The sequence below is a fragment of the Balaenoptera acutorostrata genome, chromosome 14 (assembly GCF_949987535.1).
Source record: "Balaenoptera acutorostrata chromosome 14, mBalAcu1.1, whole genome shotgun sequence".
Lineage (NCBI taxonomy): Eukaryota > Metazoa > Chordata > Mammalia > Artiodactyla > Balaenopteridae > Balaenoptera > Balaenoptera acutorostrata.
The window spans coordinates 44886845-44912132 of record NC_080077.1 but is presented as its reverse complement, the minus strand read 5'-3'; the positions used below and the strand labels follow the sequence as shown (position 1 = coordinate 44912132).

The 25288-nt window shown below is 36.6% G+C and overlaps 3 protein-coding genes across 5 annotated transcripts in view; 2 read left to right on the top strand and 1 right to left on the bottom strand.

The window, feature by feature from the left end:
* ZUP1 (zinc finger containing ubiquitin peptidase 1) overlaps positions 1-25288 on the bottom strand; it is a 54141-nt gene that overhangs the window by 4363 nt on the left and 24490 nt on the right. The window contains exons 11-13 of one of the 2 annotated variants that reach the window (XR_009005165.1): positions 11931-12024; positions 10202-10267; positions 9061-9146 (exon numbers count right to left, since the gene is read on the bottom strand). The gene's annotated coding sequence lies outside the window, so the exon portion shown is untranslated. The remainder of the gene's footprint in view (positions 1-9060; positions 9147-10201; positions 10268-11930; positions 12025-25288) is intronic. The other variant, XR_009005166.1, reaches the window with a different exon arrangement.
* Positions 4465-5059, top strand: LOC103021109 (transmembrane protein 230-like). The gene is made up of 2 exons (XM_007190745.2): positions 4465-4599; positions 4646-5059. Exons 1-2 carry the CDS (start codon positions 4480-4482, stop codon positions 4907-4909), a joined length of 384 nt encoding a protein of 127 aa, XP_007190807.2. The 5' UTR covers positions 4465-4479; the 3' UTR covers positions 4910-5059.
* Positions 9045-24793, top strand: RSPH4A (radial spoke head component 4A). 2 transcript variants are annotated; one of them, XM_007190743.2, is made up of 6 exons: positions 9045-9805; positions 12226-12460; positions 17483-18211; positions 19288-19441; positions 22597-22714; positions 24231-24793. In XM_007190743.2, the coding sequence occupies exons 1-6, from the start codon at positions 9129-9131 to the stop codon at positions 24466-24468; spliced, it is 2151 nt and encodes a 716-aa protein (XP_007190805.2). In that variant the 5' UTR covers positions 9045-9128; the 3' UTR covers positions 24469-24793. The 2 variants fall into 2 exon arrangements, with proteins under 2 accessions (XP_007190805.2, XP_028024484.2); XM_028168683.2 differs by having other exon boundaries at positions 22597-22718; positions 24231-24299.

Here is a 25288-nt window from a genome sequence, read left to right as displayed (position 1 = left end):
CTGGTTCCATAGGTGTGGTCACTTTGTGAATATTTATCAGGCTGTGTGCATGTGATTAGTGATTTTCAATGTATTTTGTCATATATTAATAAAACTGGTGAAATAATTCATAAACATAAATAATAAACATAATTACAATGACGTCATTATAAATAAACAGCCTTTCAGAGTATGTATGGCCATACTTCAATATTTTACTTTTTATTACCAGTACATGCTCATTATGAAGAAACAGGAAAAGAAAAGTAGATTTGAATGTCATGCTTTTAAGGCACAGTGGAGAATGGATTACTTTTATTGAAGAACAGGTAAAGCATCGTGTTTATTACACAATGACACTATAGCTAAGCTAAAAGAATACGATATGCATTAATATAACCACACTAAGCAGTAATCGCAATACTCCCAAATCAGAGGAAAGAAATGGAGGAAAGAAAATTTTAAACAAAATATTTCATCTCAACAAAATTGCTTCACAAAAATAAAAGTTAAAAATGAGGCTGCAATCAAAATAAATATGCAGTGATTCATTTGTTAGCCAAGCAAAATAAGTTATTTATTGATGTTGGGTTGATTAGAGTTTGAGTAAAGCATCTAAAGAAACATGGCTATAGAAAATAAACATACGTAAGACTGTAAACTGTCTCCCAACATCCGTGAGTCTACCCTTGTCTTTAGTAGACATATATTACAAAGAATTATTATAAATTATAATCTAAGTTTGAATAAATTATAATAGAAAAGCTGTGGAAACTTTTTTCTTTCTTTTTATATAAACACATAATATTTGGGCTGCAAAACTAACACAATTACTGGCCCATTACCGAAAAGTTTGCCTATGCCTCGTATTAGGCTCATGTCTTCTTTTTTATTTAAACAGTACAACCTGTACTACCTTTATTTATTTTAATATTTAAAATGTCCCAGAATTTGTCAGTTGCAATAAGTCCAAGTTGGCTGTGGTGTGCTTTTGACATGTTTCCAGTATTCTTTCAGTTCTTTCTGATACAGGAAGATGTTCTAGGCTCATTTGTACTTTCCTTGCCCCTCCACTGCAGTCAGTCATTGATTGTGACTGATTTAGGTATGCTTTAGGTATGCTCATTGCTCAGACTTCTCATTGCTTCCAGGTCCCTCAGCAGACAGACTTAGGTACTATAACATGGTACAATTTCATGTGATGATACGATGTGCCCCCAATTACTTCAATTCTTTGAGATCCAAAATGACAAAATGAAAGAAATGAATTGATTACTTGGAGTGAAGAAGAGGAACAAATTACGACATCACAATTATGCAGGTCTTTCTAAAACGTTTCTCCATTTCACCTTTAGTTACAATTTTGGGCAGACCATTATTGGAATAGGGCATCCCCTCCAACAGCTTAGGAAACTAAAACTTCACTGATCATTAAAAAGTTCCAAGGAAACAAAAAGTTAGTAGCATTCTTAGTTGCAGATGTACCGTATCTTTTTTTTTTTTTTTTTTTTGGTATAGAAATGAGGAAACTAAGACAATTCCTTTAATTGTAGATGTGGCACTGTGTTTTTCACTCTCATGTTATTAAAGACTTGTCTAAAGACAGATCTCAAGCATCTCTAAAGGCCCCTAAAGCATTCAATTCAATGAAAATTCCTGCTATGAAATCAGAAATTATTGGGTGAGCTATTCACCTTTGTAAGTGTTCTAATCTCTTTGATTTCTACTTTTAGGGTTGTCATTCTCACAAAATGTATTAGTGCCTTAATTCATGAACATTAGGTAAAACAAGAGATAAGATGAACATTTCCAAGCATAAATTACCCTCAGATTAAATCCTATTTCCTTATCAGTGCTGATTTGGATATTGAAGGGATTAAAGATCTCCCCTGGAATCAAATTCTGTGTTTAGTGGAAACCTGAAAATCATTATCAAAGAGAAGCTTATGTAAGCATGATGACTGAGGAATGAGGAAATGTCCAAAAGAGATGTTAGGACAGATCTGCAACAAATTTCAGTAATTGTTGAATTCAGGAAAAATGGGCTGGGGTTGTGATAATTCCAACTATGTTTTTATTTCTCAATATTGCTTTGGCTATTTGAGGTCTTTTTCTGTTTCATGCAAATCTTAAGATTATGTGTTCTAGTTTTGTGAGAAATGGCTCTGGTAATTTGATAGGGATTGCATTGCATCTGTAGATTGCTTCGGGTAGTATGGACATTTTAAAGATACTGATTCTTCCAATCCATGAGCACTGTCTATTGCTCCCTTTTACCTGTCTTCAATTTCTTCCCTTAATGTCTTATAGTTTTCAGAGTACAGTTCTTTCACCTTCTTCATTAAATTTATTCCTAGGTATTTTATTATTTTTGACGAAATTGTAAATGAGATTGTTTTTCTTCACTTTTCTTGATTATTCATTATTAGTGTGTAAAATGCAACAGCTTTCTGTATATTAATTTTGTATTCTGCAACATTACTGAATTTATTTATTAGTCTAATAGTTTTTTGGAGTCTTTGGAGTTTTCTATGTATAATATAATATCCTCTGAAAAAAGTGAAAGTTTTACTTCTTCCCTTCCAATTTGAATGACTTTTATTTATTTTACTTGCCTAATTTGTATGGCTAGGACTTCCAATACTGTGTTGAGTAAAAGTACCAAGAGTGGGCATTCTAGTCTCATTCCTGATGATAAAGCTTCTGTAATGTCTACTTTAAAAAAAAGATAAGCAAATTGGAAGGGCATCATTTAGGATGGACAACCCTGGGTGTTTTTGAAAAAATAATTTAAATATCAGTGATTTTATAAGACTCTTGGTACATTCCACGGCCATAGCCACTTTTACATAGGATGGTGCAAATAAAGACATGAAAAATAAATATCAGCCCTGTGAGATAGGTATAAAAGATCTTACTAACCTTATTTCATGCCCAAGGAAGTCATTGCTGTAGCTTTCAAATACATCTTATTGTGTGTTGGATAGTTGCCAAAGTTAAGTAAGTATGATTACTGGTTACATGCAGTTCTCTTTAGTATACCCAACAGTTTTGACTCTTGCTGTTTCTGGAATAACTGGATATAATTTTCCTAATATCAGCAAAATCTTACCCAATTTATTTATCCAAACTGAGTTACCTTCTGACACCCTAGAACAATATTCATTGGCCAAGACAAACTCTGCAGTGGATATTTCTTTCTCAACAACAAATTGATCCCTATCATCCTTAAAGTTATATCAGAAGTGGATTTTGCTTCTTCAGTGAACCTGTAACAGTGAGTAGTAAAAGGGTAGACTTAGAGCTCTTTCAAATCTCACCCCCTCTTTAGCATACAAATGAATTTACTTTTTCATCAGTTTTATATTTTTCCTTCTCTATTTTTTGAACTTCAGTGCAAGAATAAGAGAGATACAAAAGATGTCCTTTACACAATCACTTCCTCCATATTAATCAAGGAGATGCATACAATATATATTTTACCAATACCTACATCCCACATGAATCTACCCCATATCCCACTCTTTTTCTCTTGTTTCTATGATACACCAACACTTATAATTCTCTCTCTCCTGAAACTGTGCAAGACAGACTAAACATAATAAACATCAAAAATAGAATGATGTTCAGAGTGTTTGTGTGGGCTGGCTGACACTCTTTTCTCTTTTCTCAGCATCCAGATTTTCTGGAATTGGTTTTTCAAGTCTGTGTGTGTGTGTGTGTGTGTGTGTGTGTGTGTGGTATTGTGGGGTGTCAGGAGGGACGTGATCGTGACTCACATTTTCATCTTTGCTTTTCTCTTCAACTATACTCCCAACTTATGACTTCTGCATTGTCCATGTTCTTCAGTATAAATCCTTCCGTTCCACATTCCACAGACTAGTTTCTCCAAAGCTTTTCCTGGAAAATTTGTGTACTAGTATCATAATCACTCTCCACCTACCTCTATTGAAACGGTACTTGATGGCTTATCAGCCAGTCTGTTCTGAGTTCTCATTAGTAGAAATTGCCTGGATTTCAGCTTGAGTGAGGAAACTCTGGCAGGTTAGTAGGGCTTAATTGGATCTTTTAAATGGGAGTCAAATAACATCCCATGAAGCCTTCTCTGGAGGTTGAGATAAAACATTCATGGAAACCAAGACAGTGCTTTAACACTTATGTTTTTGATTCTGAATTTTTAGTGTGAATGTTTGGATTGTTAAAATGCAGATTTTCGATCACAAAGGAATTTGGGAGTTTACTAGAACTGGCTCAAGAAAATAAACAAATAGAGCCAATATAACATCAGATTATCAAAGTAATGTCAACCTTGTATGATAAAAGACAGATTCCATCAAAAACAGGGCAGTCTCCCAGAAACAGTTAGTTAGGGGGCGGCAGATGAAGGAGAGAGGCTGAGGCAACCCACCGCGTGGTCAAGCGGCCGTTGGGTGGGCGCCCTGGCCTCGACGCCTCCGCCCTGTGTGGCAGCGAGCAAGCTCCCCACCCACTCTGCTGGTTATGGTGCCCACTGTCACCAACGTGTCTGCTGGGATCCCCAGCAGCAAAGTGAAATACTCAAAGCTCTCCAGCACTGATGATGGACACATTACCTGTCAGAAGGAAACTTTACCTGCCGAAGTGAGCTTCAATCGAAAAAACGTCCAGGTGTCCTGAGATCTCAAAGTTCAAGAAAAGCCCTACTAACATTCCTTATAAGGCCATTGCCTGCGCCTCCTTACAGTTTTTGACTGGTGTTTTTCTCATTATTACGGGCTGCCTCCTGCTGGCAGGCTACAGCAGCAAAGTTGGCGCCAACCGAGCCTTTCCAGTTCTGACTGTTGGCGTCCTGGTGTTCCTCCCCAGATTTTACCACCCGATCATCGCATACAGAGCATACCGAGGCTGCCAGGGCTACTCCTACCGTGATTTTCCGGACTGTGATGACTAGGCCCTGCTGCAGCCAGAAGAGTCACAGACGGGGGTGAGCAGAGTTAAAGGCATTTGGCAGATGCTGTGGAAATTGATGCCTAAGGATTAAGGAATTCTGCTGTTTTGCAAATGCTTGGCAAAACTATGCATTTTTGCATGGATTTTATAAATCCATCCCCAAAATGTTAACTGAGTTTACAATTAGCCAAATAGGAAGCTAGGAGAGGACGTGCTCTATTTTTATTTTTCTGGCCCTTGCACAAGCCCATGACAATTTTTTCCACTTGGATACGTATAGAGGAGGAATAGCAATGTTAATTGTATGAGGAAGTGAAAAGTTACTATGCAGAAGAAAATGTTGTTGCCACCACCTATTTAGAGCTGAACAATTCTTTTAAATAGTCCTCATCGATAATTTTATCTTGTGGCAAATGGAAAAATGCAGTACATTATGTTAAATTTCTTATTACCAAGTAATTTATTTGAAAAGTTTCTGAGTATTTTATCCCTCACACTTATCTCTAGCTTTGATTCCATGGATGATCTTGGTAAAATCAAATATCAATTTAGGAAAAATAAAAAGAACACTACAGTTGTGTTGTACGGAGTCCCCACGAGCTCTAGAGTCAGACAGAACTCATTTAAAATCCCAGATGCCAACTTTCCAGCTATGTAACCTTGGACAAATTACTTTAATACTCTGAGATAGAGTTGGGGACCGTAATTCCTACAGTTTGGGGTTCCAGTAGGGGTCAAATAAAATATTCTATATCAACAACATAGCACATATGTGTTTTCAAAAGTGTTAGTTTCTCACTGTAAAATAGGGTTCTATAGAAGACTGCACATAAAATTAACTAAGTCATAAATGAATTACATCCATTCACCTCAAGCTAACATAAGAGAGCTAGTCACCCAAGAGAACTAGACTGTTAATCTGTAAAGTTATCAATTTAAATCACGACACAGGGTTACTTTTTATTTGTATGAGCTTCCTCTTGATTCCTATACAGGAATAGGGCAGATCCAGGCTTTGTGGTGCCTAAAGCTTATATAATTTGGAGGGGGTCTCTTAAGAAAAAGAATGCAAATTTATGAATTCAAAATTAAGTAGAGGGCATGGCAAGGGGCCCATACAAGTGTGGGGTCTTGAAGCATGCTATCTACAAGAAACCCACTTTAAATATAAAGACACATATAGAATAAAGTAAATGGATGGGCAAAAATACACCATGCTAACACTCATTAAAAGAAACTAGTGGTGGCTATATTAATTTCAGACAAAGGCAACTTCAGAACAAGGAAAGTTACCGGAGATAAAGAAGGTCATTACATAATGATAAGAGATCAGTTCTCCAAGAAGACATAACAATCATTAATGGCTACACACCTAAAAACAGAGGGTCAAAAATACATGAGGCAAATACTGATAAAACTGCAGGGATAAATAAATGAATCCACTATTGTAGTTGGAGACTTCAACACATCTCTATCAGAATGGACAGATCCAGCAAGGAGAAAATCAATAAGTACATAGTTGAACTCAACAATACCATCAATCAACTGGCTGTAATTGACATCTATAGACCACTTCATCCAACAATAACAGAATACACTTTCTGCTCATACGGAACATTCACCAAGATAGACCACATTCTGGGCCATAAAAGCACTTCAACAAATTTAAAGGATAAAGAAAATAATCATTAAAATCATACAATGCCTGCTCTCAGACCACAGTGGAATTAAAACTATAAATCAATAACAGAAAAATAGCTGAAAAAATCTCAAAACATTTTGAATTAAATGAAAATGAAATTGTAACATCAAAATTTGTGCAATACAGAAAAATCAATACTTAGAGGAAAATTTATAGAATTGAGTTCATATATCAGAAAAGAAGAAAGATCTAAATCACCTAAGCTTCAATCATCTAAGCTTCCACCTCAGGGCACTAGAAGAAAAAGAGCAAATTAAATCCAAAGTAAGCAAAAGAAGGAAATAATATAAATTAGAGCATAAATTAATGAAATTGAAAACAGAAAATCACCAAAACCAAAAGCTGGTTCTATGAAAAAGTCAGTCAATTAATAAGCCTCTAGCCAGGCTAAGAAAAAGAATAAAAGGAGAGAAGATGCAATTACTAAATTGAAAATTAAAGATGTAACATCACTAGAGATCCCATGGACATTAAAAGGCTAATAAAAGATACTATGAACAAGTCTATGCTCGTAAATTTGATAACCTAGATAAAATGGACCAATTCCTTGAAAAACACAGTCTGCCAAAACACACACACACATATATAGGCATATATATGAGGAAATTGAATCAATAATTAATAATCTTTGAAAACAGGCCCAGATGGGTTCACAGGTGAATTTGATCAATTCTCTACAATCTCTTCTAGAAAAATAGAAGCAGGGGAAATACTTCCTAATTCATTCTATGAAGCCAGAATTACTCTAATAACAAAACCAGACAAAGACATTGCAGAAAAGAAAACTACAGACTAATATCTCTCATGAATATAGATGCAAAAAACTGTTCCTTATCATGCCTTTCTTCTGGTCCTACCACCCTGCTCTGGCTTGTCAATCCAAGAAAAAAGCCTCCATCATATCTTGTCAGCTTCAAGGGTGGAGAAAATAGAACTATGATGGGGAAAAAATGCTATCCCCCCTTCAACCCTTGTATCAATTACAAAAAGTCTCCAATTTATAATTCCAGTTTACCTTTCATTTTGTTTTTCCGAGTCTTATTCCAAGAGTTCTAATCTGGGACTCTGACTTCAAGGAGTCCCTGAACCAGAAGAAATTACATGCAACGTTTTGTGTGTGCACACCCATGTGTATTTTGGGAAGGGTAAATATCCACAGCTTTGAACAAATGATTGAAGAGTTCTGTGCTTCTCCCACCAAATTGGGGGTGGGAGGTAAGTATGATGCTCTTTCATGAAATTAGAATTTATGACCAACATGTTGCTAATTGGAAGTTATATCAAGTATTAATTGGTTTATTTTAAAAGAGAGAGAGATACAGAACAAATTAACATTAAACAGTTTAATTAGGGAATTCCCTGGTGGCCCAGTGGTTAGGACTCTTCTGCTCTCACTGCCGATGGTCAGGGAACTAAAATCCCACAAGCCACGTGGGCAAAAAAAATTTTTTTAATTGTAATCTTAAAAAAAAAGACTTTAATTTACAGTTTTTAGTCAAGGCCAGATATGGTTCCATCCTCTATACTTTCTTTATGTTGGAGATGGAATAATATGAATTAATAGTCATGATCTTAAATATTGCAAAATTATGAATTCACATTCATATTATCAAATAAAGGTTACACTATACTAATATAGCTTTAGGGTTAATTTGAATTTCAATGATTAGGAAGCCGGTAACCCATGAATTGTCTATTTATCTAGGGTAAGCTTCTGCACTGCCTTCTCCTTGAAGGTAATTTTCTGCCTACTCATCTGGCAGAATCCACATGAGCGAGAAGAGCAAAAATCAGGACTTCCTTGTTTATTGTTCAACAGTTGCCCAAGTTTGGTTGGCACAGATGAGACACCTTTGCCCTCTAAGTGGGTCTTGGACTCTGATGTTCTGCACACTAGAGTCTCATTGCCACCTGCACCTCAACATTACTAAGGTCTCCCCCTCCCTCCGTCCCTCCATCCCTCCTTTCTCTCTCTCTCCCTCCCTCCCTCTCTCGTTCTCTCTCTCTCTCTCTCTCTCTCTCTCTCTCTCTCTCTCTCTCACACACACACACACACACACACACACACACAAGCTCTGTAAATGTATTGTCCCTCCACTAATGCAGGACTCACTCCTCAACGTGCAACTTGAATCAAACTATCAGACCCTGAAATCATCCCGCCGGGTCGCGGCTCCTCCTCTCTGCGTCGGACCAGTTCTCAGATTTCCAACCGCGACTGATGGACTGCAGATTGGATTGGCTGAGCTAGGTAGAGGAGCAGAGGCTCCACCAAATCACAAATCTAGGATTTTCATCTTTCTTGGTCTCCTCCCTAGAATCCTGGCAACAGATGTGTGTTATTTCTCTTAGGGGAACCCTGCCTGGGGTTGCTATGGAGATAGGACGCTGCGACTTGCAGAGCGACTAGGACCCAGAAATCGCCTAGCAGACCTAAGCAAAGCCACTACCTTGCGTTGCCTCCTTCCATATCTGCACGCCCCCTTCATCCAGAACTTTTTTTCTCGTGACTCCTTCCATGGAAGACTCGACCCCCCTGAAACAAAAAATAGAACACCAAGAACTTGGGGAAACAGGGCGGCCGTGGGAAGAAATGGTAACAACCTCCCAAGATCCTGAACCTCGGTTATCCGAGGCCTCAGAGTCGGAGCAGGGGCCGGTAACTGGACCCCAGCCCAGGAGCAGCCCTCCTGGGATCCCCCAATCTGGAGCCAGCACGCCTGTGGATGACCTCGTAGGACCAGGTGTGTCATCTCCACCTTCCCCATCTCAGGAGCCCTCTTCCACTCCTTCTCCCCTGGCTCTGGCCGTGCAGGACCTTATGGCACCGTGGCAGTCAGACAAGACCACTAGTGTGATTTCTGAAGCTGGGACACCTCACTTAGACCATTTGGAACAGTCATCTGATAAAGCAGAATCAACTCCTCATCAAACATGCCAATCAGAGGGAAACACTTTTCATCAATCTCAGCAAACCAAATGTCACCTGTATGGACCGAGGGATGTGAGCTACAACAACTCTAAACGGAAAGAGCTGAGATTTGACATTTTTCAAGAAGAAGACTCAAACAGTGACTATGATCTGGCTCAGCCTGAGTCTGGGGCTTCTGAAGTGGCCCCCAGCATGCTTGAGATTGCCATTCAGAATGCTAAGGCTTACCTACTAAAGTCCAGTAGCAAGTCGGGCTTAAATCTGTAAGTCTTGGAGGAAGGGGGTTGGGGGAGAAATTTGGCAAAAGAAAGGGGGTATGAGTATCTCTGTGTGGGGATGTGTTTCTGTGGGTGAATGGAAATATATCTGAAAAGTCTGTATGAGTGAGAGAGTGACTTAATAACTCTTTGTATCATAGGACTCAAAATAGGTCACTGGTGGGGATTCTTCTAGCTTCTTTAAAGACCCTAGGTGCACAGAAATAAAATCTAGGAATTATGGAGTCTGGGGTTTGAAAGAAACCATAAAGATAGTGAAGTCCAAGCATCTCTCCAAGATGCTTGTAAAAAAGGACTGTCTACCAAAATCTAAGCATTCTAAGTGCTTATATGGCTTGGTTTTGAGTCCCCACCCAGGCCAGTGCTAGGGTGATAAATTACCTGTGTTAACCTGGAACCGTCCTGATTGAGCTCTGAAAGTTCTGCATCCTGAGAAACCTCTCAGTCCTAGGCAAACCAGGAGAATTGGTCGCTATACAGGCCACCCAAAAATACATGCCATTTTATCCAGATCTCTTAAAATGTGGTGATCAATGGCCCAGGAATGTTCTGACCATCCCATTATAGCTAAAATTCAGATCTTATCGTTGAGTATAGATTTCTAGAGATTCTTGCTGCCAGGGTTACATAAAAATAGAGTCAACAGAATTTTAGGGCTAGAAGGGACTTGAGAAAACATCTAATACAATCCACTTGTTTTTTAAGTGAGGGGACTAAGTCATGGAAAAATTAATTTGCTCAAGATTTCTCTGGCTTACAGCACTCACTGACTCTTACCTTTCCCTCACTATGCTTTAGCCACATGGCCTCTTCAGTTCCCAAGCTGCTCCCTCTGCCTGAAAGGCTTCTGCCCTAAGTCTTTCTAAGTCTTTGCCTGGCTGGCTTCTCATCTTTTAGAAGTCAACTTCCACAGAACTCTATTGTAACCGCCTATTCTTTCCTTCATAGCACGTAAGGCCATTTATAATTGTACATAGACTTATAGACTTATATTTAATGTCTGACTCTCCCACTAAAGTGCAGGCCTTCAGAGTGCAGGGACCATGTGAGTTTTGTACACCACTATATACTTAATGCCTAGCACAGTGCTATCAGCTATTTACTGAATAAAGAATGAATAAATGAATGGAAGTACAGGAAACACAGCCCTGACCTTTTGAATCTAGTTAATCCACCATGTAATTTGCTGAGATGCCTCCCAATTAATCAGCAAACATTAAATGAATGCCCATTCAATATACAGTATGTGGCAAATGTTTGTAGCTATTACTTGGCTTTAAAAAATATGAGGTATAATTTTAAAGTCTGAAGAATAAGAAACCAATGAATATTTGATGTGAGAAATCTTCACAAAACCCAAATTAAAATATTATTTATAAATTACTGTTTTTAACTACAATTTACTTAAGTTTCAGGGATGTGATTTGCTGCTTAGCAGTGGATTCTATTTGAATTACTGATATAAACTTCTTGTCACAATTCCCTGGGTTAAATAACAAGCATAAATTTACAAACTTTGATAAAATGCCAAAAGAGCTCATTATAAACACTTGAAAGTTCACAATTTAAAACAGAATACAAAACAAAAAATGGGAAAATTTCGTTTACTGAATGATTTTGTAACTGACATTACTTAAATAGCTAAATTTAATTTAATTTCCAAATATTAAGTCTCTGAGGTAACAAATGAATACCTTCCATAATATTCACTATTATTTTCTAAGTGCTTTAGAGCCTGTAGTTGAAAATGGCTTTTAGTAAAGGACAACTTTAACTCCATCTCTTATATGCAGACCTTATTTGACAGCCATGAAAGCTGTTTTTTTGTTGTTGTTGCAATTAAAACAATATTTGCCTAAAATACAAAATTTCACATTGTTGAATAAAAAGCCTACAGAAAATCATTGCTTGCTTCTTTTTTGCCAGTAATAATATTTCTGTTCATTTATAAAAATAGCAATATTTTGAGAAAGAATATGATATTCTTCATATATAATATTTGTAAACTGGCCTTCACATTGGTTGCCCATATAATCTACATATTTTTCTTTGACATTCTTAAGATCCGTTAGATAGATACAGATATTAAAGAAAAAATAAAATAACTAACCTGGCGGTCCAGTGGTTAAGACTTCACCTTCCAGTGCAGGGTGTGCTGGTTCAATCCCTGGTCAGGGAGCTAAGATCCCATAAGCCACGCAGCACTGCCAAAAAAAAAAAAAAAAATGATTTATTTTATGCTCAAAGTTTTTCTTGGCAGTGGTAGAAGTTACTGTGTTTTTCCACTAAAAATCTCTAAAGTCTTCGAGTTCTTGAAGTTTCCTAAAAACCCACTGAGAACGCATGAAATGTTTTTCAAATGCTTCTGACAGGGTTATTATCTGGGATTTTCTCTTTTTGGGTAGATATGATCATCTTTCTGAAATGCTGACCAAGGTCTTAGATAAGCGTCCTGAAAATGCTGTGGACATCATTGAAAATGTTAGCCAAGATGTGAAGATGGAACATTTTAGTAAAAAACTGGATACACTCCAAAATGAGAATGAGATGCTTCCAACCTATGAAATAGCAGAGGAGCAAAAAGCTCTTTTTCTCCAGGGAAATTTAGAAGGAGCTGACCAAGAAATGGAAGATGAAATAGTAAGTCACTCCTGTAAATTTGAATAGGTCAATCTTAGGGTTTTGAGGTGAGTGGGGTGTGGCTTTAAATTCATATCCACTGCCTTTTATAGCTTACTAAATAGTATTGCAACCTCATTTCACACCACTCATTTCCTTGGTTAGAGTTTCTTATGTTTTCACATAGTGTTTTAGTATTTCAGAGGCTTAGCTGTTTTATATGTTTGTAGGGTTAAACTGCTTGATATCAGAGAAAGTGTTTTCTTCATCTTTTATATTCTCCAAAGTACCTGGTACAGATCTGAGTGTGTAGCTGTTTCTTATTAAATATTTGCTGAATGAATGAATAAATGTCACATAATTTAAAATTAGGCTTTAAATCAGGTTGCATATTTTTCCCTTTAATTTACTGGAAAAATTAAAAGAACTTCTAATGTCATTTGCATTCTCTTCCAAGGCTACTTCTTCATATTGTGTCTTGACAGTATATATATTATGTCAATGAGACATAATAGAAGAGGAGAGAAATAAAATATTTCTTTTAATCCCCATAGATAAATTGCTGAAAATATTTACAAAGTTGGTGACAGAGATAAAAAGGTATCATTCAAGAATAAAATCAGCTGTATTACTGAAATTTTACCTCCAAATATTTCAAATCAGTATGCGCTACTGTTTCCTAAATGCCTGCATATTTGAAATTCATTCTACTGAGTAATTTATACTGTACATCTACTGAGCTTCTATGTTCTGTTACCATTAGACTATTTAAAACTGTCCTCATACTTGCAAATTTGATGTTTGGAGTAAAATATGTTCAGAAAAGGACATAGAGTTCAGTCAAAGAAAGAGGAGGAGAAGGGATATGCACAGTAGGTATACCCTCTAGAGCTCCTTGGCTGTTATAGGGAGACACAAATTGACACAGTGAGATATAGAATACTCAGAAAGAACAAGTGATAGGTGTCAAGGATTTGATATTGGCTGACCTTTTCTAAAAATATCTTACTCCAAACACTTGATTATGCAGCCACATATAGTATTGACAAGTTTGGGGGCAAACAGCATGTGGGGATCAAACAGAAGGCAGGCACTCTCATGCAGGAGTTTATCAAAGAAGGTTAGACTCCAGTATGAGAATAGGGCACTGCACTATCTATAGGCACAGTATTACAAGGCAGGGATCTGCGTCCTGAACTAGGTTTTGGGATGAGAATACAGATAAGCTGTTTTGATCCTGGAACCTGAGCCTCTTAACCAGATTCCATCAATTCCTCCTAATAAAGAGTAGGATTGGTTTTAGAGAAAGGCTGAACCAAGTCATCAGATGAAGATAAAAAGCTCTGCCTCAGAGAGTAGAAAGATGCAGGAACAGGAAGACAGTTAGCTCTTGGAACTCTGTGCCAGACTGATATGTTTAGAGTATTAATATTTCTATTCATGTCTTTGACCACACCAGAATTCCTGTTGTTAGTCTTCAGCATTCATTTATTCCTTCACCCATTGATTTGCAAACATACCTACTGCATGCTAGGTACTGAGATATACACATAAAAGACTTTTCTAACTTTACGTTGGTCACAGTCTAGTGAAAGAGGTAAAAAAAGATTGTAAAGTTATTTGACTACTGCAGTAATAGAGATATGGTGGAAAAAACAGGGGCTTTAGAATTAGATCTGAATTTGAATCCTAGTTCAATCACTTATTCTCTGTGTGACTCTAAATGACTAAACCTTTCCAAGCCTCGGGGATAATCACATGGCAACAACTTGAGGGGTAGAGGTCCTATATATAAAGGACATCCTAGAAGCTTAATGAATAGTAGCAGTTACTATTGCATTGTTTTGACAAGCTATGATCAACTAACTCTGCTATTAGGATCTGGGCAACGCTTTGTAATGGCAGTGATATTTCATTTGGATCATGAAGGATAAGTAGAAGTTCACCAGGTGAAGACTATAAGGCATAAAATTCTGGGCCAAAAGCACAATAAAATGTCAGGAAAGATTATTTAGCATTTGGGAAACTGACTTCAGATTTGAGGGATTTTGAGTGAAGGAAATGAAGCAAGCAAGGTGCTTTAAAGCTAGACTGCTCACTGTGTATTGATAAGAAATTGATCTCTTGCGTACAGTGGGAAATTAATAGAGGCTTTTAGTAGAGAAAGCATGGTCTGACTTATGGTTTAGGAACATAACTTTGGTAGTAACGTGGAGCAGAATGAAAGAAGAAGGGTTTGAATGGGGACAAGGAAGACAGTATTAGAAGACTTCTGTGACAGGACAAGTAGTCCGGGTGGAGACTAGCATGTTAAAGAGCTTTTTAGGTGGTGGAATCAATAGGACTTTAACTAAATATGAGAGTCAAGGGAGTCAGAGGGAGCAAGGATGACGGAACTTTCTAGTTCGGGAAACTGAGTGATGGTGATATCTTTGGAAAATATTCAGATTGAAAGTTCTCGTAGTTGGCTAGGAATAAGGGTGTGAAATGTAGGAGAGAAGTCAGAGTGAGAGAAGTAGATTTTAAAAACCACATATCACTTGGGGTGGTGTGGGAGAAATCTTCTAAGCATAAAGTGCTGAGTGATGAGATGACTGAAATTTTGAGGACACCCATATTTAGGCCTCAATTAATTAAAAAGACTAAGAAGAAATGGTTATAGAGGACAGAGTAGGATCAAGAATGCGTGGTGCAATAGATCCCAAAGAAACAGTCTTACAATCAGATGAGATTAGGATTGAAAAAAGTCATTATGCTTATTTTGACACTCTAGTTTTCAACTCAAGTTATAATACAAATAAGAGCAGATCATTTGTAAGAAGAGCAAAGTGCTCTTAATTTCTCAGGGTCTAAAGGTTGTCTAGACAAGTTATCCCTAGCTCAGTTAAGGTTATTTTCTACTTTCTCAAAAATGCTTTTCTAGAGTTCACTTGAGACTCTGTTTTTATTTTCCTGTATTTCTTTTTTGGAATTATTTCTGCTTTTCTCATTTTAAACCCAAAATTATTTATCATAAGTAGAGCAAGCATCTGACTAAATTATGTCTTCAAATGTACTCATGCCTGAGCATTTATCTTATTATACATTCCTTTTATTTATCCTGTATATTACACCCATATTGATTTTTATTTACCCTATAGCTTACCATACCCATATTATAAATATTTGTTTAGTAAATGTATGATAATATATAAAAACATATATAAACATATATTTATAAAAATTTTTTTCTAAATATCTGTAGGTAGGTTTTGCTATATTTATTTATTTATTTGGCAAATATGGCATTTTATTTTTTTTTATTTTTTTTGAATTTTATTTTATTTTTTTTACTACAGCAGGTTCTTATTGGTTATCTATTTTATACATATTACTGTATGCTATATTTTATTATTTCAAGATATTAAAGGGGCCACTTAAATACTTCTTATAAGGAGAGGATGTTGGACTTTTTTTTCCATGATAGGTTATTACAAGATATTGAATATAGTTCCCTGTGTTATACAGTAAATCCTTGTTGCTTATCTATTTTATGTATAATAGTTTGTATCTGTTAATCCCATACTCTTAATTTATCCCTCCCCTCCCTTTCCCCTTTGGTAACCATAAATTTGTTTTCTGTGTCTGTGAGTCTGTTTCTGTTTTGTATATAGATTCATTTACATTAGTTTTTAGATTCTACATATAAGTGATATATATTTGTCTTCCCCTGTCTTACTTCACTTAGTGTGATATTCTCTAGGTCCATCCATGTTGCTGCAAATGGCAATAGTTCATTCTTATGGCTGAGTAGTATTCCATTGTATACACATACCACATCTTCTTAAACCAGTCGTCTGTTGATGGGAACTTGGGTTGTTTCCATGTCTTGGCTATTGTAAATAGTGCTGCTATAAACATCAGGGTGCACATATCTTTTGCAGTTAGTGTCTTTGTTTTCTTCAGATACATACCCAGGCATGGAACTGCTGGATCATATGGTGGTTCTATTTTAAATTTTTTAAGGAACCTCCATACTGTTTTCCATAGTGGCTACACCAATTTACATTCCCACCAACAGTGTAGGAGAGTTCCTTTTCTCCTTGTAGATTTTTTGATGATAGCTATTCTGACCAGTGTGAGGTGATACCTATTGTGGTTTTGATTTGTAGTCTCTAATAATTAGTGATTTTGAGCATCTTTTCATGTGCCTGTTGGCCATCTGTATGTCTTCTTTGGAGAAATGTCTATTTAGGTCTTCTGCCCATTTTCTGATTGGGTTGTTTGTTTTTTGATATTGAGTTGTATGAACTGTTTGTATGTTTTGGATATTAACCCCTTGTCAGCAGCATTATTTGCAAATACTTTCTCCCATTCCCTAGGTTGTCTTTATGTTTTGTTAATGTTTTCCTTTGCTATGCAAAAGCTTGTAAGTTTGATTAGGTCCCATTTGTTTATTTTTGCTTTTATTTCTTTTGCCTTGGGAGACTGATCTAAGAAAATATGCTATGATTTATGTCCAAGAATGTTTTGCCTATGTTCTCTTCTAGGAGTTTTATGGTGTTGTGACTTATATTCAGGTCTTTAAGCCATTTTCAGTTTATTTTTGTATATGGTGTGAAGGAGTGTACTAATTTCATTGATTTATCTGTAGCTGTCCAGCTTTCCCAATACCACTTGCTGAAGAGACTGTCTTTTCTCCATTGTATATTCTTATCTCCTTTGTCGTGGATTAATTGGCCATGGGTGTGTGGGTTTATTTCTGGGCTCTCTATTCTGTTCCATTGATCTATATGTCTGTTTTTGTGCCAATACCATGCTGATTTGATTACTATAGCATTGTAGTATTGTCTGAAGTCTGGGAGGGTTATACCTCCAGCTTTGTTTTTTCCTCAGGATTGCTTTGGCAATTCTGGGTCTTCTGTAGTTCCATATAAATTTTAGAATTAATTATTCTAGTTCTGTGAAAAATGTCATGGCTTTTAAAAATAGGGATCACATTAATGTAGACTGCAAGCAGTTCTCTTATGGATAAAATATTAATCACAGCAATTGTATTCCCAGGCAGAACACTCTCTTCCAAATGTAATGGAGTCAGCTTTTTATTTTGAACAAGCTGGAGTTGGTTTGGGCACAGATGAGACTTATCGCATATTTCTTGCCCTCAAGCAGCTTACTGACACCCACCCAATCCAAAAATGTCGTTTCTGGGGTAAGATCTTAGGTCTGGAAATGAATTATATTGTGGCTGAAGTGGAATTCCATGAGGGAGAAGATGAAGAGGAGGTGGAAGAGGAAGATGTACCTGAAGAGAGGGACAATGGAGACAGTGAAGCTGATGAAGATGAATTACCAAGGTCCTTTTACAAGGCCCCACAGGCTATTCCAAAGGAAGAAAGCAGAACAGGTGCCAACAAATATGTCTATTTTGTTTGCAATGAACCAGGAAGACCATGGGTGAAGTTACCAGCAGTTACACCTGCACAAATTGTTATTGCAAGAAAAATCAAGAAATTTTTCACTGGGCGATTGGATACCCCCATCATAAGCTACCCACCCTTCCCAGGAAATGAGAGTAATTACTTAAGAGCACAAATTGCCAGAATTTCAGCAGGGACTCATGTCAGCCCTCTAGGATTCTATCATTTTGGTGAAGAAGAAGAAGAGGAGGAAGAAACAGAAGGCAGGCGAGATAGCTTTGAAGAAAACCCTGATTTTGAAGGCATCCAAGTGATTGATCTAGTGGAATCCCTATCCAATTGGGTTCATCATGTACAACATATACTCCCTCAGGTAGGGGCTTTGCAATTCTCAGTCTATCATCTAGTCAGCAAATATTTATTAATTCTGTCTACAATGCATACAATATATACAAGACAAAGGCCTTCAGACTCCAGACAGAGACAATTAAAAAACCTAGTGAAAACACAGAGTACTGTATAATTGCCAAGTAGTATAGACCTGTGATCCAAATGTAAATAAAATAAATATTTCTATGGAGTATTTGACAAGTTACATAAGGATTTAGATTTAGGTGTGCTGTGAAATTATTTTTTATATGTTAAATATAGATGGTACATTAATTTTGGTAAGAGTTCTTTTATTCTATTTTTATAATACAAGGAACTTATTTTGCCAAGAATGATAAAAGATTCTAACAAAAACAAGTAAACAGTGTTCTATAGCAGTTACATAGAACCTATTCTGCCAGTTGTTCTTAATAGCACTTTATATGTATTATCTCATTTAAAACTCACAACTGTATGAAAGACTAATATCCTTATTTTACAGAGGAGGAAATTAAGGCAGAGGGTTTAGGAAATGTCACAAGGGGAATACAGGTAATAAACAACAGGGTCAGATGTGAATGGGCAGAATGGATCCAGAGTCCATACTCTTAATCAATCTGTTAAACTGTCTCCTCTGCAGGTAGAAAATCTTCATCATACTTTGATGTACATAAGAGATATTCTTAAATACCTCTAGATGAGTTAATTAAATGAGAAATTATAAGCCCCAAACTCCATACCTAATCTTATTATCACATTTTTGTTATTAATAATAATAATAGTACCTTACCTTCACATAAATCAGTAAAATGCATTATTACCTTCTTCACTAAGGTTCTAATGATTTTAATATATAAATGTTCTGTAACTTCAAGAAGTGGGCAGATTCTTGAAATAAATAGTACAGTCTTTTGCTTAAAATAACATTGATCAAAACAGCTTTTGGTAAATATATGTTGAATGAATGATCAATATGCCACATAATGGGATGGCATGCAGATAATTACTTCAATCCAAAAGAATATTTTGATATTTTAAGGTCCTTGTTAGACTACTAAATCTTCCAATATTTATACCCAGGGTCGCTGTAATTGGTTCAACCCCATACGAAAAAGTGAGGAGGAAGAAGAAGCAGAAGAAGAAGAAGAAGAAGAAGAAGAAGAAAGAGAAGAGCCTGACTACATAGAACTGGAAGTAGGGCCTCCTCTCTTGACACCAATCTCTGAAGATTTAGGTAATTTTACACACACTATATGTGTGTGTGTGTGTGTGTGTGTGTATAGGCATACATAAGTATGTACACATGTACATACAAGCAGACCTTGGAGGTATTGCGGGATAAATTCCAGACCACTGCAATAAAGTGAGTCAATAATTTTTTGGTTTCCCAGTGCATGTAAAAGTTTTGTTTACACTCTACTGTAGTCTATTAAGTGTGCAATAACATTATTTCCCAAAATATGTACATACCTTAATTAAAAAATACTGTATTGTGGGGGGATGAGAGAATTAGGTGAGGGAGATTAAGAGGTACAAACTTACAGTTACAAAATAAATGAGTCAAGGGTATGAAATGTACAGTGTGGGGAATATAGTCCAAATAAAAAGGTCTTTGTATGGTGACATACAAAGTGGCTAAACTTGTCGTGGTGATCATTTTGAAATGTATAGAAAAAAATCACTATGTTGTGTAACAGGAACATAGTGTTGTAGGTCAATTATAGTTAAAAAAAAACACAAATATACATGCAAACTCAAAGAAAAAGAGATCAAACTGGAAGAAAAAATATTGTATTGCTAAAAAATGGTAACCATCATCTGAGCCTTCAGCGACTCATAATCTTTTTACTGGTGGAGTCTTGCCTTGATGTTGATGGCTGATGACTAATCAGGGTGGTGGTTGGTGAAGGTTGGGGTCTTAAAATAAGACGACAAGGAAGTTTACCACATTGACTTTTCCTTTCACAAACGATTTCTCAGTAGCATGCAAAGCTGTTTGATAGCATTTTACTCACAGAACTTCTTTCAAAATTGAAGTCAATCTTCTCAAACTCTGCCACTGCTTTATCAGCTAAGTTTATGTCATATTGTAAATCCTTTGGATTCGTTTCAACAATCTTCACAGCATCTTCACCAGGAGTAGATTCCATGTCCATGTCAAGAAACCACTGTCTTTGTTCATCCATAAGAAGCAACTCCTTATCCATTCAAGTTTTATCATGAGATTGCAGCAATTCAGTCACATCTTCAGGCACCACTTCTAATTACAGTTCTCTTGCTATTTCCACATCTGCAATTACTTCCTCCAACTGAAGTCTTGATCCCCTCAAAGTCATCCATGAGGGTTGGAATCAATGTCTTCCAAACTCCTGTTAATGTTGATATTTTGACCACTTCCCATGAATCATATATGTTCTTAAAGGCATCTAGAAAGGTGAATCCTTTCCAGGTTTTCTTTTTCTTTTTTTAATTTTATTTGTTAAATTCTCCCATTTATTTATTTTTTCCTTCCAGTTTTATTGATATAATTGACATACAGCACTGTATAAGTTTAAGGTGTAAGACATAATGATTTGACTAAAATACATCACAAAATGATTACCACAATAAGTTTAGTCACCACCCATTATCTCATATAGTTAAAAAAGAAAAAAGAAAAAACATTTTCCTTGTGATGTGATGAGAACTCTCAGGATTTACTCTATTCACACCTTTCATATATAACACACATCAGTGTTAATTATATTAATCATGTTGTACATGACATCCCTAGTACCTACTTATTAGGATGTTTGTACCTTTTGACCACCTTCCTTCAATTTCAATTCCCCCTCCGACAACCCACCATCTCCAGTAATCACAAATCTGATCTCTTTTTTTATGAGCTTTTTTGTTTGTTTTTGAAGTATAATTGACCTACAGCACAATATTAGTTCCTGGTGCACAACATAATTCACCATTGTTGAAGCAGTCAGAACACACACAATATTTATAGAATGAAGTTCTCTGTTTTACATGGGCATGGTTTGTGGCACCCCAAAACAATTACAATAGTAACATTAAAGATCACTGATCACAGATCACCATAACAAATACAATAATAATGAAAAAGTTTGAAATACTGAGAGAACTACCAAAATGTTACAGAGACACGAGGTGAGCAAATGCTGTTGGAAAAAATGATGTCAACAGACTTGCTTGATGCAGGGTTGCCACAGAATTTCAACTTGTAAAAAACTCCATACCTGTTAAGCACAATAAAACAAGGTATGCCGTACTATGTATGTATACAATGTAATGTATATTTTTATATATATACCAAATACTCTCTATATATTCATACTATATATGTATATATACACAGGTATTTCCTGCTTTTCAAAAGATAGCCTCCACCACTTTGCTTTTATGAGAGAACTACATTAGTAACTATTTTCACTGATAGAAATCCAGAGGATTTTCTCTTATTACGAAGGAAAAAAAAAAAAAAAGGCAAAAATAGCGTTCAGCACTTGTTTTGCAGTGAGCAGTTACAGAAGCAGCACACACTTCAGTCTGTCAGAGGGGCACCTCCAAGCTCCTTCTCCAGGAACTCCACTCAGCATCTCAGCAACAAGTTGCCATAGCTTTGAACTGTGCTTGTGAGCTTCTATGCTTTATCTCAGTTAATCTTGTCAATCCATTAGCAAGATGTGCCCTAAGGTAATTGTTTCTTCGCTCTATGTCATTTCAGCTTACAAAAGGTTACATAGGAATGCTCTGCTTTTGGATAGCAGGGGAAACCTGTGTACACACACACACACACACTACAGTACATGGTGGGAATAAAGAATGTAATGTAGCTGGCCCCACCAAGAACTGTCTAGGACAGAGGTTGCAGGAGTGCACTGCAGAGGAAGTATAAGGTGGCTCTACCTCTTAGTGGAAATGCTGATAGTTATCTCTTCTATCATTCTTGTTTTGCATTCTACAGATCATAAACACATGACGTAGTTAAAATGTGAGGTACTGTTTTTTTTTCTAATCTACTATTGCTTTCATATTCTTTTTTTCTTCTTATTCAGTTTTGGAGCATTCATGCTTATAACCCTAGCTCTCTTTCATAATAATGATTTGGTCATCATGTATTTTTCCCTCCACCACATAGGCCTCCTCTTGTAAAACTTATTTTCTCTGCTTTACAAATGTACACACACACATTTTTTTTTTCAAACTTCATTTTTCTACAACGTTCATATAATACCCTCTTGATCTTATGTTAAGCTGCTAATGTTTTAACTTTATGTCAAGTGTGTGTTTTAAGATTTATAAATATAGCTTTCCTGTTAGACAGTATATCCTTGTCTATTTAGGAGTTAAGTCTATTTTGAATTTCTCTTTGGTTTACAGAGATCCAGAATACACCGCCTTGGACAGCACGGTTATCCTCAAATCTCATTCCTCAATATGCTATTGCAGTCCTTAGATCCAACCTTTGGACTGGAGCATATGCCTTTTCCAATGGCAAGTAAGTATGTGACAACTTACAAGGCTATTATTTTGATTATTTAACTTCTGGAAATTATAAGTTATCACTGGAATGTCAAGTGTGTATGGCATAAGATTAATTCAAACAACATCCATCTTATACAACAAAGCATCAAATTTAGAACATTAGAGTAATTCAGACTTCTGCCTTTTCATCTGAATTGTCCAATTAATGGGGCTAAAATATGTTTTTTCTTCTATGATTATTTGAGTAATTGATATTCATTTCATGGAGGTAATTCTAAGCAGTATTTAAATTAGTTTAAATCTCATCATTTTTGTTGGATATCTTGATAAAAGATAACTTAACATATGTATGATTTAGGCTATCACTTTCAAAAGAATTAGGATAAGAGGATAGTAAACGTCCTTTAATTCCTCACCCAGAGCATACATTTTCATTTGTCTTATGCTTCCATTTCTTACTTAATAACCTAGTGTCAGAAGCTCGGCTGAGCTGGAGAGCTGAGCGGCCAAATGTCAGAGTAGCCATTAAAGCAACAAGCCAGAAAAGAAAATGTTAAGCCTTTAATCACTTACTGTGATGGTGTAACCAAGCTGAAGGACTGATTCCCCCCCTCCCCCCACCCCATTTCATTTGCCCCCATGGAATGGCACACTGGTGGAAGGACAGATGGGTCAGCAGAGTTGTGGGGTCACCTCAGTGACAAGGAAGTCCCCACATAAGGCTCTTGCAGTTTTAAGGACCTGTGACCAGAGAAAGGTGGGGAGGGCTAGGGAAAAGTACTGGGTACTGAGTCAAGAGTAGGGGAAAGTGTCCATAAAGTCTCCCCTTATCTCACCCAACCCTCATTAGGAAGCCTTAGCAAAGGGGTCTGAAGAAGACCTCTGCTGAAGGCCTCAGATGAAAAGGCCTGGGAATGAAGGCACCTGGGCCAGGAACTCAATTGTGTTAAGAGCATGACAGGCCAGAGGGGCCAGGATCCTTGACCACAACGCTCTCTTAGAGGTTGCAGTGCACTGGCTATGCACCAAGTCTGGGGTGGAGAGGGCAGTTTTCCCCCCGTGAGGCCTAACTAGGTAAAGCTTTTGTAATTCCTCAAGGATGGACCTGAAAAATCACACATAGGTTGTTAACCACAAGCCCGACTTCTCACCCAGCCAAGAGTTTTCAAGGTTGGCAACTTCTTAAGTCTTTCTAACTCTAAGGAAGGTATGTAATTTTTAACTTCGTTGCTTTGTTTTTCTGAAAATAATTAAAAGATGAAAGGCTGTGGTCCAGGTGTAGGGTACATTTTGACAGGGTCTGGCCCTATGTTTTCTTAACCAGCTTAAGCAGTTTGGATCATAGTAATTCCCTGTGGTAGAAGAATCATTTGGGGATATTTCATCTCTAATGCATTTAAAATATTCTGTACTGTTTTAACATTATGGGACTATAATACTCTAAGTACCTTATCCTGACAGAAAAGAAGGATCAATTTTTCTTACTGAAAAATTATACAATGATCTACTTTTCTTTTTTTAACTTACAGAAAGTTTGAAAATTTGTACATAGGCTGGGGTCATAAATATAGTCCAGACAGCTATACACCTCCAGTTCCACCACCAGTTTATCAAGAGTACCCCAGTGGACCAGAAATTACAGAAATGGATGACCCTAGTGTGGAAGAGGAGCAGGCTTTCAGGGCTGCACAAGAAGCAGCTGTAAATTCAACAGAGGAAAATGAAGAAACTGAGGAAGATGAAGATGCGGAAGATGACTATGACTAATAAAAGTAAAATTAGCCCAGTCTTATGAGACTGATACACACATACTCCTTATTTGGGACTGATATATACATATATATAGTTGCCTATATATATATAGGCAACTATTGATGTGCAAAATATCATTCCTTGAAAATATAAAATTTGGAATTTCGTATGTGGAACTATTAACATGTACTTTTAGAAAGACACTCAATGGATTTTTCAGAGGCTAAACGACATTTTCTTACATTACTGTTCTGACGGCTGCAGCTAATGGAATATGTGCCTCTATATTTTTTTTCTTTCTTTTTTTTTAAGTCTCAGGTTGAATTTCTAATATGGCAAACGTGGAAATACATAACCCACAAAAGCTCCTTGGGAACTTAAATATTTTTTGAGCATCAAGGAATACTAAGACCAAAAATACTGATAATAACTAAATTAGAGCATGTGTTCTTAAGCAATCTGTGATACTGTGTGCAAATATTGTGTGTATGTATATACATCTACATATATATTCCCCCCTCTGTGGGGAGAGGGTATATAACTCCACCACCTGCTCAAAGACTGTGGGAACACTCAAATTTTTTAATTCATTTACTTGTTGCTTCATAAAGAAATGTCTCAGTGTAACTCTTCTTTCATCCTATAGAAATTGGTTTTATCTGATTTCAGGGAAAACAATTTGCACAGAGATGGCTAGCTGGGACATCCAAAGACTTCAAACTGATATTTTCTACCACTGCTTTTCTAAAATTAGTTATTTCCATTCACCAAAATAGTATTTTTAAGTTCTATATGTGACGTGCCAGGCACTGTGGGGCTACTGTTAAGAACGAGA

Excerpts from the sequence above, each read along its gene's own strand:
- LOC103021109 (XM_007190745.2), top strand. The coding sequence starts at position 4,480 with ATGGTGCCCACTGTCACCAACGTGTCTGCTGGGATCCCCAGCAGCAAA. Across the intron at positions 4,600-4,645 it reads AGGAAACTTTACCTGCCGAA|TTCAAGAAAAGCCCTACTAA; the intron begins GTGAGCTTCAAT and ends GAGATCTCAAAG.
- RSPH4A (XM_007190743.2), top strand. The coding sequence starts at position 9,129 with ATGGAAGACTCGACCCCCCTGAAACAAAAAATAGAACACCAAGAACTT. Across the intron at positions 9,806-12,225 it reads AGCAAGTCGGGCTTAAATCT|ATATGATCATCTTTCTGAAA; the intron begins GTAAGTCTTGGA and ends CTTTTTGGGTAG. Across the intron at positions 22,715-24,230 it reads TATGCCTTTTCCAATGGCAA|AAAGTTTGAAAATTTGTACA; the intron begins GTAAGTATGTGA and ends TTTAACTTACAG.